Source organism: Labrus mixtus, chromosome 17 (genome assembly GCF_963584025.1).
Source record: "Labrus mixtus chromosome 17, fLabMix1.1, whole genome shotgun sequence".
Taxonomy (NCBI): Eukaryota; Metazoa; Chordata; class Actinopteri; order Labriformes; family Labridae; genus Labrus; species Labrus mixtus.
Window position 1 is genome coordinate 15,807,226 of NC_083628.1, and position 16,337 is coordinate 15,823,562.

Sequence of the window (16,337 nt, forward strand, 5' to 3'; positions counted from 1 at the left end):
CTCTTTTAACATCACTTTATTAGCATCAGTCCCCTTACTCAGGCATAGATTTTTATTTTGTTCTAAGTTGGCTGTATACACCCTGTAGACCCTGTAGATGTTTGGTATGTGGAATGCTGTATATAACACTTAAGGAGGGGCTATATTACCTTTCAGAAGAAAAGAAAAACATGCAATTTTGGATTTGCTGTGAAGCAAAAAAACCAATAATTCCTCATAAAGATAAGAAGGCCAAATCCTAGAGAAATCTAACTCAATTAACTTTTTTTTTTAGTTTGCAGATATTAAAATAACAGCTTGAAGTGGATTAAATTATGAATATTGAAGACATATTTTCCAGTCACCACAGGAGGAAGAGAATTTAAAGAAAAGGTTTGGTATGCTGTGGTATGCCTGGTCTTTACTGCTTGAAGCTTTATTATAACTCCCATAGCTAGCTGTTTTTTTAGTTTTTTTTTTAAATACAGCTGTGGTGTTTCTTAACAACCTCCAACCACTGTGAGCTATCGCTATAATAAGTACTGTGATGGACCCCTGCTGCTGAGTTATGACTATGGCTACATTTAATGCTGTCATTACCGACCGCCTTCCACTTTGAATACGGCTCTAATCACCATCACTGGGTTTGGGAGTTTTTGGCGGCCGCTATGCAGTTCACACAAAACAGAGGCTTTGAGCTTTAGGGTATGTAAATGTAATACTATCACACTCCAGGATGCACAGAGGGAGATGATACTGTGGAGTCACAATGATTGGATTTTAATGGCTATTACAAATGTGATCACGTTTCTATGTTGCTCATTCTTAACCTCAGATGATTTTTGATGTGCAGTGCAAGCTAGAAAACATGGATGATGGACGATGAATTTGAATCCCAGTGTTTTGTCAGTAAAACTCATCGAATGCATCAGGCTGAATAGAAGCAGACAGAAGAGATGAAGTCTTGCATTTCATGTATTCTTCTTTTCTTTCCCTCTTCGTTATCTTCATCCTCCTCCCAATCTTTTCTCTCCCCCCTGCTCAGCTTGCCTACCTATCCGTTTGAGTTATCAGCCAGGCTGCTAATGACTGCCAGGCTGTGTGCTGCGATAATGGCCTAACAATATGACATAATGAGCTAACAGTGGGCTGTTATACAACTGTGCCCCAACATACTGGGCTGAGTGCAGTGCACTGTATGGGTTGATGTGTAAGAGGGGGGGGGGAGGTGCGCAAGAATTGAATTTTGGATTAAGAACTCAGCCTTTGCAAGACTCTTTGACATAATGAAAAAAAAATCATTTACTTATATTTCAATTGCAGAAAAACACATTACTTGAATCTAATTCCCTGAAATGAGTAGCCTCCCAGTCTGGGCACTTATCTTTTCCTTCCCTCTATGAAAAAACTGACAACTCACCACTCACCACCTACTCCACACATTTTCAGAACATAATGGTGTGATTGATGTGTCTGAACAGACAGAGGAGAGTGTGAAGCACCAGTTAAACAGACTCTGTCAAGCGTTGAATAAGGAATGAGTGGGCGAGTCTGCTTCTCCCTTTATGATGATCTAATATGATGATCTAATTAAGTGATCGAAACAGACTAAGAGTGCAGACCCTTGACTGATCGGGGATTGCAGTAAAAAACACTTTTTTTTCAATGCTGGAGACACTTACAAGTTCCTGCTTCTGTTAATACCCATAGAGAGGGTGTTGTTTTATCTAAGCATCAAAATGCTTTGAAATGACTTTAAGCGTTTTGATGCCAAGTTAGAACCTGGATATAAATGTAGGCGCTAATGCTATAGGTAGCTTGAGCTCATTCCTCCTAATAATGTGATTTAATGGAGCAGTTACCAATTTAAGACTCTAAATCCTCTTTGGGTTATTTGCCTGTTGCTACTTCTAAATGTATTTCTTTTTTAATCAGAGGTCGGTGATAACAACACAATCATTTGACTGCTTTTAAACTTGGTTAACATACGACACATTTTTTCGGAAAAACATCACATACAGTGTTAAAACAGTATAAGAGCCCAACACCCACAGGTGGTCAACAGAAACGTGAGTTGGACTAAAATGAAAGGGAATGATTTTAGACATATTGTGTTATCACATTCGTGTTTGACATTAAGTGGTTAAACTCTTATGGTAGTGGATGTGCAATTTACACTTGGCTTTAGTGAACGTATCGAAACACAATGAATTCACTTTTTTCAAACAGGAGTTAAATTCTTTATCTTTGTGTGGAGAGTTTTTTACATTTTCCATTCAATTAATCCAAAAAGAAAAACAGGCACTCCTGTTCCCTGAGACATAGGCAGTTGCATTGAAAATATACTGACCGCACAATCAAACGACAGACTGAATATATTAAAAGTTTCATCCATTTGACATTAGAACCAAACCTAAATATTTGAAGGCAAACCTTGATGGTAACAGTAGTAAAGCTTAAAACTCTTGCTTTATGGGTCTACACTCTGGTGATGATTGGACTTTCAAGTGCCACAGAAATGTTTCTGAATAGTAGTTTTTTATTATTATTGATTATTCTCACTTGTAGAAAAAGTCTAGAATAGTTTGAGTGCTTTCAAGTAGAACTACACTTGCAATGAATCTTTTTGATAGCAGGGTTACTTTCATGTATTTCTTTGATTTAAAAGAAGATCGATTGTTCATATCAGATATCATTTATAGTGATCTGGGAGAATTAATGCTGCATGAATCCCAGTCAGAACCCCTGTTTGAGTATATGTGAGTCACCTCAAAGTCTAAAGCATATGGGTGCACAGTTAGGCCTCTAAATGTCTGATGACATAGCAGGCACTGACACATTTGTGGTTTGAACAGCAAGTTATTATGTGTGTTTTTGCTCATTTAATGCTCACATTGTGATATCCTCCTCTGTAGCATACATATAGCTAGCATATATATATATATAAGTTAATGAACAACGCCATCTGACTGTGCAGTGAAGTAATTAAAATTGATATATTGATCATAAAATCGTATACAGCAGTGATATTCTTTTCTTTAATCTAGATCATCTGCTGGATGAGGATGCTAACATTTATTACATTAGTTCGATTGAATCTGCCTCATTAGCTGTTTTCCACATTATCTCTATGCTGTCAGCTCTGTTATCTGCACGTATAATCTAATGAAGCAGGAAAACCATTCAACATTAGATGATAAAAATACATGCCTAAGCCAAGCAGTGAAGGAATCACTATGCAAGTTCCACGACACCAGCTGAAAGAGACGGCAGCAGGAAGTACACCCGGAGAATTAAAGAGGACTCCAATCTATGCAGAATATCAATGCTTTGTTATGGTGCTTTAAAAAAGAAAATCTGCACTATATGGAAATCTCTCCGGATCTGAAGGCTGCGCAGTGTTCTACAAATCCGAGTGCTGTGAATACAAAGGGGCTTTTGCTGGACTGAAGACAAACCTGTCTTATTTCAGAGAGGAGCGGGCTGACAGGAGAGCTGTGTGTGATTGGCAGCACTACAGAGAAAAAAAGGAACGTTAAAGCCCACCAGGAGGGAGGCAATGCATACACACCTGTGTGTATGTGCATACAGGATACATTGTGTGAGCGGAGGAATCTGTGAGTTGGAACTGTCTTTTTCGATTATGTTTGTGCTCATATTCTGCACACACACCTATACACACACACTAGTCAACACACTCATGATAGTTGAATCAACCCTGATAGCGTGCGTGAATCAGCACATAGTAGCCTCATGTTTCACTAGGGGTGGGAATCATAGGACTCATGACACAATGACAATTATATCCCAATTTAGAGATTCTGTGTTAACTGATATATTACATGACAATCATACAATGATACATCAAAATACCTGATTAACTAGAGAACCTAAAATGCCCCGAAAAAGGTAAAGTGCAGTCACCCCATCGAGCTGTGTCGTCCCCACAACCACCGCCGTCCTCATTCATGCATGGGCCTGCTCCGACCTCCACCTCAGCGGCAAGGAAGTGTGGACAACAGGATCACAAGGAATACAAAGGAGAAATCCTTCCTGCACATTATCCCATATGCTCTTTTGTACAGCGTATCGAGATAACACTTGTGAATCATCATGAATTGTTGTGAATTGGCGCTATACAATGAAGGTTTATTAATTGACTGATTGAACTTCCTGTCACCTCGTCATCATTCCAGTATTAAGTATTGTTTTTATCTCTGCTCTGTAAGGTGACCTTGAGAGTTTTGAAAGGCGCCTTTAAATAAATAAATAAATAAATGTATTAAGCACCACCGTGAGGACTCGTGAAGTGCTGGCGCAGTGAGTCAAATTGCAAATCGGGAAATCGGTTCTGAGTGCTCTGTAACAATAGAGGGATACATGCTACCTCCTTCACCGTAAAAGGAACACTTCTTCTAAAAAGTAACTTGAATGTTTTTGAGAAGTTTCTATCATGGCTGGCCTGCTGTTCCACAGCAGTAAAAATTGATTCTTGCTGTGAGCCAGAGTTATGGCAAATAAAAAAGAAACATCCAAACATCCGGAGAAACCTCTCAAAGCTCTCCGGCAGCATTATCCACGTCTCTGCTATTGATCTCCATGTTCAGTAAATGATAAACAATTCTCTTGTTTCCAATAGATGATTTCATACACTACTCCTGGTGGAGCTTCCGAAAATGGAAAAGGCAGTGATGTAACAGTGTGGTAGTGCATAGAAAACAATATTGATAAAAGCTTGGAGTGACCTGAACATACGCTGATTGTAGCATGAACAAGATTATTTTGTACTTATTTTACTGTTATTGTCACTGAATCAATTTAATCTTAAAAACAGGGTAGAAGGAAACTCTAGCGCTTCAGCCACTCTACAAATTGCGCTTGGTGCTCTCAGAGAAGGACCTTAGATGTTCAAAATAAAATTCAGAAGTCTCCGTCTTTAAGGCATGGTCCAAAGAAAGTTCTGGAGCACATAAATCACTGAAGAAAAAAATATTTTGGTGCAAAACAACACTACAACTGCACTAAATACACAGAATTATATTTGAAGTCTAAAATCAACTCGAGATAGTATCAATTTCAGCTGAATAGTCCTTTAGTTGCAGAACTTTCTCAACTTCCTGTACCTTGATGCAATACTGATGGATCTCATTTTTTTGAAGAAGCAACTTTTTATCACTTAAGGCAAAATTTTGTTCTTCAAATTTAATGAGCACTTGTTGTACATCCTCTGAGAGGACACAAGTGTTTGTTGTTTATCAAATGTCTCTCTAATCAGCTTGCCTCATTCACAAGATCCCCTCCTTAAAACTGATTTGGTGGCTTGAGGAAGAGTCCTCTCATTTCATCTATTAGAGGATGCACAAATTGGGGGAGAATGGTGGAATTTCAGATTTGTTTCTGACTGCACCAATGTGATGTGATGTACTGGACTGAATCTGTACAGAAACAGATTTAATAAATGAAACAAAATAAATTTAACAGGATATTTGTCCTTCATTATCTTTCAGGCTCTAAGGCCAAACAGTGATACTACTACTAATACTGAATGTAAAGGGGTGCCAGTGGCCTAGTGGCTAGCTTGCGCCCCTGATGTACATGGGCTATTGTCCTCGAAGCGGGTGACCAGGGTTCAAATCCGACCTGTAGCTTCTTTCCTGCATGTCACTCCTCACTCTCTCTGTCCCTGATTTATGACTCTATCCACTGTCCTGTCTCTCTGATAAAGCCATAGAACGCCCCCCCCAAAAAAACATTAAACATTTAGAATATTAATGTCTGGTGACTCAAGAAACCTGATAGTAACACACAAATTGACTATAACCCTCTGAGGTACCCTCTGAATTGACCTTGATCATCCTGTTAAATTATAGATAAAAGCAGCAGAAGAGCAACATTTAAAACAATTGGAGCATTCTAGTGGAACCAACGTGTCAAGTGTCAATTTTAATTCATAGTTCTTTGTTTCCTACCTCCAGGATAGATGTCTCTTACTCCATTTGTTCAAAGGAGTCAGGCTTCGTTTCCTGCGGCCCATTGTCCGCTCTCCCTCAGACACATCTGGCAGAGAACATCTGGGTGTTTTCATAAGGCCTAGAGTGGCTTGGTCTGGAGGGAAAAAAAACAAACATTAGTTGTGTCAGATGCTTTTTCAATTCTGAGGCTAAAGGCTGAAGGTTTCCTTGATTGTATTGCACATTTCTCTTCCATTTATTTAGCCTAAATTTAGCAAAAGTACCAACTCCCCCACATTATTCCTGCAATAACAACATACCAAAGACCCCGGTCTCCTTCAGCCCTCCAAACTTCTGCATGGCTTTGATGGCGTTGGTCAGGGCCTCTTTGGTCTGAAGCTGACCAGTCGCAGGGTCGGGGGGCGGGAGGTAGCCAAACTTGCTCAGCCAGTCCTGAAAGGGAAACAGAAGACACAGAGTTCAAGGGTCATTCCAGGCATTTCAAGGATGCAGAGTATCCAAAAGCTGTTGAGAAGGTCCAACACCTGTTCATGTTTACAGTCTGTGGATACGTTGTTGGGAATGCCCATTAGCCACATCTTCCTGTGTCTTTATCTTTTGCTATTTCTCTTGAGCTAAATGTACTGAATGTTTCTAACATAAATTCAAAGAATGTGATGACTTCAGTGATTTACAAAAGAAAGTTAATTCAACAATAAGCAAAGCTGCATGAATAAAGGTTAATAGTGCAACTCCGTTTCCACTGGAAACCAATGAGAGTGCTGCCAATCAAAGCCGCCCTGCTGACTGTGTTGATCTGATGGATGCATGCAAGCTGCAACTTGAGCTCTGCTTTTTCCTCTTGCTTTCTGTCTCCTGATATTTCCTTTGTCTGTATTTTTTTTCCTTTTTTCTCTCTCTTCTCTTTGTCCGACTCAGCTCAGCTAAAGCTGCCTCCTCTCTCATGATCTGACAGCCTATAAGAGCTGGCAGATTTTAAATAGGTTTTTGATCAGCTCTCATCAGAGGTGAGTGACACAGATCGATTGCAAGGCAACCCTTCTGTAAAGACAACGCTGGCAAAATCCCATTAACTCTTCGTTTCAGCTCTCCGAAGGCTGGTATTCGCCTCCTCATCCTTGGGATTGCCATTCCTGCAGAGGGCTTCGCAAAGGTTTGCAGGGAAATTAAATTGACCCTTAGCAACAACAGGCATGATGAGAAACAACAACAATTTCCTGGAAGAGTTTTTGCAATGTAACTGTAATGCCTGGAGTGAGCATGCTGGCTAAAGGATCTAAACGAAAACAGGAAAGTTAAATTGACTCTATGAATCAGCAGAGATTGTGATAACAGTGTTTGTAAAAAAGTGCTTGCACTGTTTCCAAAAGTTTGCCAATTAAGTTTGCTGTTGTTTGTCTTTTACAGTTCCAATCACTTCATTACTGTTCATTGTAAATGGAGTGAGAGCCTTTTAGTAGTCTTAGGAATCACTTACCAAGGTTGCCAAAGGATGGCCTAAAGAGCAGAAGTCAGATAATTTCACGGCTTTAAAAAAACTCCCAAGTTATCCTAACCTACTGTATGCAAAACATTATGCAAAGTGAATGTTAACTCTAATTGTCAAAAACATGTTGTGCACAGGTAACATCTATCGGTTTCGAGACTATCAGTGTCTGAAATCTGTATAAATAGTTTCTTGGTACAGGCTCAGGTGATAACACACATTGACTATTGCAACTCCCTACTGGCAGGTCTTCCTACATGCACTATCAAACCTCTGCAGAAGATCAAAAATGCAGCTACGCGACTGGTCTTCAACCTACCCAAAGAGCAAATCACTCCGCTGTGCATATCCCTACACTGGCTTCCAGTTACTGCTCGCATCAGATTTAAAACTCTGCTGCTCGCTTACAAAACAGCCACAAAACGGCTCCTCCTTACCTAAACTCTCTCACCTCCCGCCAGCTACGCTCTGCCAATAAAAGGCGTCTGATCCAACCTTCCCAAAACGGCCCAAGGACTATAACTAGACTCTTTCTTCTGCAATGAACCACCAAAGTCCTTTGATCTGCAGAGTTCATTTGCACCTTTAAGAAAAAGCTCTTTAAGAAAAAGACCCAGCTCTTTCATGAACACCTACGCACTTAACAGCATTGATGATGACTAAGGGGATGACGACAATGGTTTTGTTTGATAATGACGCTTTAGGATGGTTTTGATAAGCAGCTGCCGATGTTGTGCTTTGCCTCTGTGCCCTTCCTGTCAGAACTGTTCAACTATATTAACTTTATTAGACTGACACGTTTTTGGCTTGTGGCCTTCATCAGGATCATTCACTCTCCATGTCAATGGTAGTTGGTGAAGTTGTGCCAGAAAACTCTACTCTGATACAGTATTTCTTTAATTGAAAATGTGTAAAAGACAGTTTCAGCAGCATGGTATAAGTTGCTTCATCTGACAAACACCCAGAAGCAGCGATTACAGGCATTCAAAATGAGGATCTAGAAACAGTTGTCTTGCCATTGTTGATCTTGTTTGCTTTTGTGGGTCCTGTAAAGGCAACATTTGTAATTTGAGTGTGCTTCATAATCTGTTAAAAACTCTTCATACAATTCTTTTCCAACCCAGGCATTATTAAGAATACATTAGTGGATTTTTGACTGTGCTGTACAAAAGGAAATTGGTGGAGTTCTTAAGACAGAAATCTTCAGAGATCATTTTTCTATTTTATGTGCCAAAGTTTTGTTTGGATTGACGTCACACAATGCTCTCATTCTATCATTTCTTGTTTGTATAAAGAGTGTTGTGTTTTTCTTTAACACAAGCTGCTGTTATAGTAGACTAGGTCTACAACTAACACCTCTTTTTAATTGATCATCTTCATATTTTTATTTTAATGACAAGATGAATTGATTGACCTATAGATCATTATAACACTTTGGAAAGTAAAAAATAGTTTCCTCGACCCAAAGGTGACATTTTCAAACAACTTATTGTGTTTGACTCCATAACTCTAATAAATTGCTCCTGAGTATCAAACTGTAAAACAGTGAGTATTTCTAGCGTTGACGATGAGGGAACCATCAAATGTGTTCTGATTATATTTATGATCAACTTATCAATGGATACACCAACAAGTTCCACATTATTATTTATAGGGCCCGACCGATATGGACTTTTTAGGCCTGATACCGATATTGGTATTGGGGAGGGAAAAATATCAGATACCGATATATTGGCCCATATCTTTCTTTGATATATGTTCGATCTGTAGGAATAGATATAGATATAGATATACATACACACATATATTACGTTGATCCCTCAAATGAAGTGATCAAATACTTATACTAATATATAAATTAAAGAAAAGATGGTCGCACATCTAGATAGTAACTGCACATGTACGTGCATCACCACTTGACACTCTGGAGAGTGATAATGCTTGTTGTAACCCATATAGCACACTCTGCTGGTGACATCCAGAAAGAGAACTGCTAGTGTAATACAATTAAACTCAAATGAAATGCTATTTGACTGGTGAACAAATCTAGTGATATCTACGATAAAATTAGCCGATACCGATAGTCATTGGATATGCTAATATCTACCTATATTATTGGCTGGCAGATTAATCAGTCGGGCTCTCAAGAAGAGTATCATAATAGTGAGAAGACTACAATATACCTCTAAGTACTGTATGTATGATAGATTTGGGATATACAAAATGACATTCTTAACTTTGAACTATTTTTGTTGTAGAGGTGTCTGGAAGGAGGAATTATTGCCAGCGTCTAAGGTGCTCTTAATATTGGGGTTAAAACAGAAATAAGTGCTTTATCTTAAATACTATCTTGATCAGAACTTAATTGACAGCTAATTTTCTTGCTTGTCACATTTTGATGAAGAGATGTGGAACTGCCTTAGTATTTATTTTCAGTGTTGGGGGGTAACACGTTACAAAGTAATCCGTTTGAGTACTCAGATTACTTCTCTGTAGTGACCAGTTACATAACGCGTTAGTTCTGAAATTCAAGTAATCAGTTAACGGTTACTATTTCATAACAGTCATTTGTTACAGGGAAAAATGCTGCACTGCCCTGTTCCTTTTGTTGCCTCAAAAGAAAATAATTTTGAAGTAAAGAAATCCCTGAAGCATCTGCAGTTTAGCTAATTCAGCAAGTAAGATGGGGGAGAGGGAAGCTTTTACTTGGTGTACATTTTTCCATTATTTTGACTGTTGTTATATTTAATATTGAGTCTGTCATTCCTTTTATTGGGCTGAAGGGTTACAGATTATGGACTGTAAGAGGGGATTCCATGGAGGCCGTGCAATGATGGTATAGCTGATACATTCAAAGGTAGACGGACCATTTAACCGGCATGGGTGAATAGCCGCAAAGGGGTTTTAGTGTCTATCAACGCGTTACTTTTCTCAGTGGGTGAAGCAGTTACCTTTTAATGGCAGTAATCTTGTAATGCAACAAGTTACTTTTAAAAGTAAAATTACCCAACACTGTTTATTTGCAGGTTTAAAAGCAGAAAAAAATTAAAGCCAATACTATGAAAATGAGACGAGTTAAAAATAAACGAGGTAATGCTGATTAAAGTTACATGCTTAGAGTACATTACATACATACATTGTCTGACTGGGTATGCATCTATACAGACAAGAGGAGGTTAAAGTTGTTCTCTATAAGCAAAGTGTTCAAGTGATGGATCTGTGCTGTCTACAAAACTGCAAACCCTTTTTTTCACAAATACACACACACACACCGACACACACACACACACACACACACACACACACATACCCACACACACACACACACACACAACTCATAAACGCACTACATCAAACTTTTTTTTGTGGAGCCAGCAACTAATTTAAACCCTGACACCGTAGCTCACAGCTGGAAAAAAAAAAGCTTTAAAACCTGCCAAAGAGCTCAGTAACATGCTGAACACTGCTAAATTATATACAGGGATGTCACTGTGTTTAGGTGAGATTGGCTGTACTTTAAAAAAAAAAAGGCTGCATACAAGTCATCTGAGGTCAAATAGAGACACTACAAACCATTAGAAGAAGATAAGGAGTACAACAAAATAAACAACACTCCCGCTCTCACAGACGATAGAGAGTGCAACTCAAAGATAAAATCCCCAATGCAAGAACAAAGGAGGGAGAATTAGGAAATCTTAAATAATTTACACGCTTCTCAGACCTAATAAACCGAAAAAATAATGGTGCAGTTCTCCTGGGTGCTCACACTGGAAATAAAGATAAGGAAAATGAATGTGTGCAGAATGAGAGCGAAACACAGAATCTGGCCTGTACAACAAATTCACCCTTTCTTAATCTGAAGTGAACAATACGATGACATACTCTTCTTGAATGGCTCATTAGAGACACAAATACACACTTTGGCAAACACACCATTAATGCATTGAAGTGATTTCTTACATCTGTGTTCTGTGCTGTATCCCAAATAAAAGGTATTTCCTTCTGCGATAACTTGGCCTCAACATGGGCAGCACCTTTTTATTCCTCTGTCGTGTTTTTCATTAAATTGCAATATGGATTGGACTCTTTTCTTAATCAGAGTTGTAAGACAGAACTAAAGTACATCTTAAATGTTAAAGTGTAAAGTTCAACCACTGCTTCAAGCGAATGAACAACTAATTATCCAAAGAGCTGAGAGTGGGTGAGAGACTGTAAACAAATCAATATTTAAGGTCATGTGAAGAAAACCTCAAATATCGTTTTATTGTCTTGACTAAGTGAGACGTATTTTAAGACCGTACTTGGTAGTTATGAGCCTCCTGCTTAAACAAACGCAACAAAATAACAGAAACAAGAAAATAATCCTCATGTTTGACAAATATTCAGAGCTACATTGAACACTGTCGTTCACTTTGCACATCATATCAGAGTGTAATCTTACCTAATGATGCAACAACTGCTGTAATTACACAATCATCCTAAAAGTCACTGCCTTATATCTACTCTCTCTGGAAGGAAAGGGGAAGCTGAGCTCAGTGGTTTGCACAAATAGTCGAAGAAATCAAAATGTAATGATCCTGGAAATCAAATCTTCATCAAATGTTAAAAAAACAGTATGGCTTCACTTCAAAAAGGCTGTTTGGAATTCATTTCTCAAAAAAATAATTAAGAACCAAATAGAGAATTATTTTTAAGACATTAATTAAACAAACATTTTTTATAAAAAGAGATGGAGTTTTAATCAGCTGTACACAAGAGTTGAGCTCAATGGCCTCATCAGCTCTCCGTCTAGGCAGCCTTGTTTTTCTTCTACCAGCATGTGAATGCAGGCCCTGCCCTCATGCCCTTTTATGGGCATTAGTAGACGGTTACCCATGCTAATTAGGAACAACATGCATGGGCTTTCAACTTACAAACACAAGGAGATAAGAACACAGCTACGAACAATTTAGTCATTGAATCTGACGAGTCTTCTTACAAATCTTCTTAAGAAGATAATGAGGCCCAATGACACTTATTAGTTCAAATAGTCTTCATCAAACCACAAAACATTGTTTGTGAACTTAGTCCTTATTCCTTATATTTAACTGAAGAAATGAGCACACAGAGAATAGAATGACAAATTGAAACGATGCCTTAATAATGGAGCAGTTCTTTCTTCACTTGTGACATGCTGACACTTAATGAAGACGATTTCACAAATTTCCACTTTCAACATGATCCAAACTGTTTCTTTTCACTGTGTATGCTCTCCCTGCAGTGAAGTCAGGGTACAGGCTCAGCTGCAGTGAAGCAGCTCTAAAGCTGCTATTCAATGACTTCTGCAGGGCAAATTCTGGCTGACGCGTGGGCTTGACCCCATGTCCAAACTCAGGCCCAGGGGGTCTCTACCACTTAGCCTGCATGCTGCTCAAATGACCGGCCAAGTCCTGGCGTATTAGTATTCTGCTTTCAATATTCAGGCCTTCCCAAATGGGAACAAAGACACATCTTGTCAAAGTGAAAATGCTAAGGTCAGCTGCCTTTTTGTCTGTAGTCCAACACAGTCATACTGTATTCTACAATCCAAAATACAGAAGTCCCTGTGTCACAGAGCAGGTAAAAATCACAGTCTGATCTGCCCGTACTGACTTTTGGCTGAAACCGATTGTCTTTCTTAAATTATTTTTTGAATTTTTTGACAATGGAAGTTAATTTTCAAAATAAAACACTTACTGTTAAGTAACTGTTAATTAATTTTTTTTAAAAAACTGCTCCAGGTTTCATGACCATCTCTCATTCTCACTCAAACCAGTCTCCACTAGACGATTTAGACGATTTATCACCTGAATTCTGCCGACACGTTAGCTTGTTGTGTGTGTCTGTCCATTAGTGTTTGTGTCGCTGTGTGCACGGCATGAAATGGCTTGTGTGGTTGAGTCTGAGATGGGCACAAAATCTGCTGCACTTTTTATGACCAGCCAGGACAAGCAGGCTGAAAATCGGCAGATTGGCGATCTATCAGTGCACATTAAGCTGCAAGTTCAAATCTATTTGCTAATTGAATGTTTACTGAGTAAAAGCAAGGAAACATCTTTGTGTATTTCAAAGTGTTTCCAGGGCTTTCCAAACAAAAGTTTGGTCTCAAAGTGCAAGTTCAACATTATGGAACATAAAATTAGTTGTTTTCTTGCCAGGAGCTAGATAAGAAATATCATTCCGACTCTGATGTATGTACAGTAAAAAAAAAAAAGCTATCGCCAGCAGCTGGCTGAAAACAACTAGACTTGTGCTTTATCAGAAGGAGCAACTTTGGTTTTGGGGGCTAGAGTCTGCACCAGCTAAACTTTGATTTTCAAGATTGATAGGAGCAGGAGCATTATAATGTAACAACATTCATAGAGTTTTTCTTCCAGTAAGAAATGATATGGAACATTTCTTAGCTTAGTTTAACAGAACAGAAAATCTTCTGTTAGTGCATTTGTTGTCTTTTTATCTGAGCTGGAGAGAAGAGTGCTCCTTGCTTAGTGACTTCATGGCGCTAACTCCAGCTAAGATGTTAGCTTATGCTAACCTAAAGTCCACCTTTACTGTAGGTTGCTAATATGTAGTGTTGGGGCTCTTTGTCAGGCTGTCGAATCATGCAAAAGTAGACTATGAATAATTCTGAATCTGAATGCAACACAGACATCTGACTGAACGAGACATGTAACTTCATTGTTTGATGTGTGACTGATGCATCAAGTGATTGACTCTGTTAACACAGAGGGCCCTTTGAAGGGTGGGTTTGATTTATTGTTCCTGTCCCTGCTAAATTTAGCTGTTGATTCCAGGTGTCACTTTCATTTTGCGAGGAAAAAACACTGGGCATATACTTTATGTAGAGAGAAAGAGTTAAGATAAAAACCAAGTTTGATATGGCTCTTGCATTGGCTTGCTCCTTCATCAACTCTTACAGTCATCTTTGCGTAAAATCTCATTAGTGGTGCAGAGTCCCTTCAGTGCTCTGCAAAATGATATCCCCTGTTTTTTCTTCCCTCCCTTGGTTGTATGAGTTGAACACCGGCAGCTGAGAAGCATCTGATCAATCGGAACAACACCTTTCATCACTGTCAATAAGCTAACATTCATCATCTGCTGTACACTATGTGGGAGTCAGGGCTGCTCTGATGCACAACGCTGTGATTCAATAACCTCTTCCAACAAACTTCTCTGTTGCAACATCAGTCAATTTTCCTCAGCGTTCAACTCCTGCAGATTCAGCACTCTGTCTATTTGGAATACTCTCTCCAAAATGGGTTGACCTGTGTGTGTGCTGCTGTCGAACTTCTTCCATGTTTAAGAAACCTTGTGTCACTTAGTTGGATGAAATGATGATTGTCAGGGATTTACAACCTAAACATAAATGTATATAAATGTATATTTATTTGATATCTTTTGTTGTTTGTAGAAATGTTATTTGTCCGTAAGCAGAGCCTATTTTTTCAAAACTCTAAATAGAGATTATTTTGCCTAGTACCACTAAGAAATTGTTCTGCAATTTGCAAGAAGTAATTGATTTTCAAATGTGAAAATGGCTATATTTTAATTTCACAAAATAACTTTCCTTTGAGGGCATGTTCTTCATTGGATTGGCCCCCCCCAAATTTTTTTAAATTTTTTATCTGCAACTGGTTTCTAAATTAATTTTTCAGCAAAAACAGTTTCATGGCATCACTTGTCTCACACTCCAATTACCTGGGTTCAACTTTAACACTTGGCATGGAGTCTTAACACCAAAGCAATCATTGAAGCATACTTAATTAAAATAGGGTTGAAGCTTTCAAAGAGCCCACAATGCTTGAACTGAATGTTGAACTGTCACCTATGATACTTGGAACTACAAAAGACAAAATAAAACACATGATCACAGGATACAGAATCCATCTTTTCCCTCCATACAGTAGATAAAACAGTTCTATGTTTGCATCTCTACACCTACATACTGTATGTACAGATATTATACATTAACATAGATTTCACCCAATTTTCTGCCTTCACACGTTTTCTGGTCATGACCCTTATGCAGAAAAAATGATGAGCAGCCATGAATTAACCGTGTCTTCAAGACAACATATTACAGTCCCCGGTGGGAACAGCAGGCAGTAATTATGCAGATATCAGTATGTTGTTACACAGCATGCAAGTTCTTTCATTTGATAAATGATTTAAAATGTTTTGTGTTGGTTTTTGGAGGATTGCCACAAAATACTGAACTAATTTCAAAGGACTGTGTGTACAAAAATGAAATATACATGATGCTATACTCCCTTTTAATTATTTGTGACATCATTATAATGGAAAACAAAACATGGAGAGAGATTCTGTATTAAAAAAATGTCTAGCCCCAACTCTAAGTCAGACAAACAATATTGCAAATTGGGTTATTAAAGGTGCACTACGTAGTTTGGGTAGAGAAATTTGAAAGTTGGAGAAATGTACAGATTCTGCGGTATATGTCCATAACTCTTTACACAAACTGTCCTCAGAGGAAAATGTGGTCCCTGGAACACTGTTTGAAGATAAAATGCTACAAGAGAAGTTATGGTGGTGGGCCTGCAACAGTGAAACTGTAACTCTCCAGGTAGCTTTTTTTTTTTTTAGCTTCAAACAGTGGACCCATTGTTTTTCTTTGAGTAGTTTGTGTATTCAGTTCAGAAAATGTAGCATAGAATTGTTTAATTTCTCCAACTTTCAAATTTCACTACCAAATCTACATTGTGCACCTTCAAGCAGGGTATATTTGGGGGGAAAATTAACAAAAAAAAATGATATCACCAGAGTACACTACCTTTTTTCTGCAAGATACAGCCTGTTTATGCAAGAATCATATCAGGCACACATACTCATAAGATCCTGCATAAGCATAATACAAAAACACA

The 16,337-nt window shown here is 38.5% G+C and overlaps 1 protein-coding gene across 1 annotated transcript in view; it reads right to left on the reverse strand.

Annotated features, from left to right (window-relative positions):
* The window catches only part of LOC132992359 (matrix metalloproteinase-17-like), a 78,193-nt gene that overhangs the window by 42,702 nt on the left and 19,154 nt on the right, over positions 1-16,337 (reverse strand). The window contains exons 2-3 of the mRNA XM_061061606.1: positions 6,251-6,383; positions 5,949-6,084 (exon numbers count right to left, since the gene is read on the reverse strand). Of these exons, the coding sequence (XP_060917589.1) occupies positions 5,949-6,084; positions 6,251-6,383 (269 nt within the window). The remainder of the gene's footprint in view (positions 1-5,948; positions 6,085-6,250; positions 6,384-16,337) is intronic.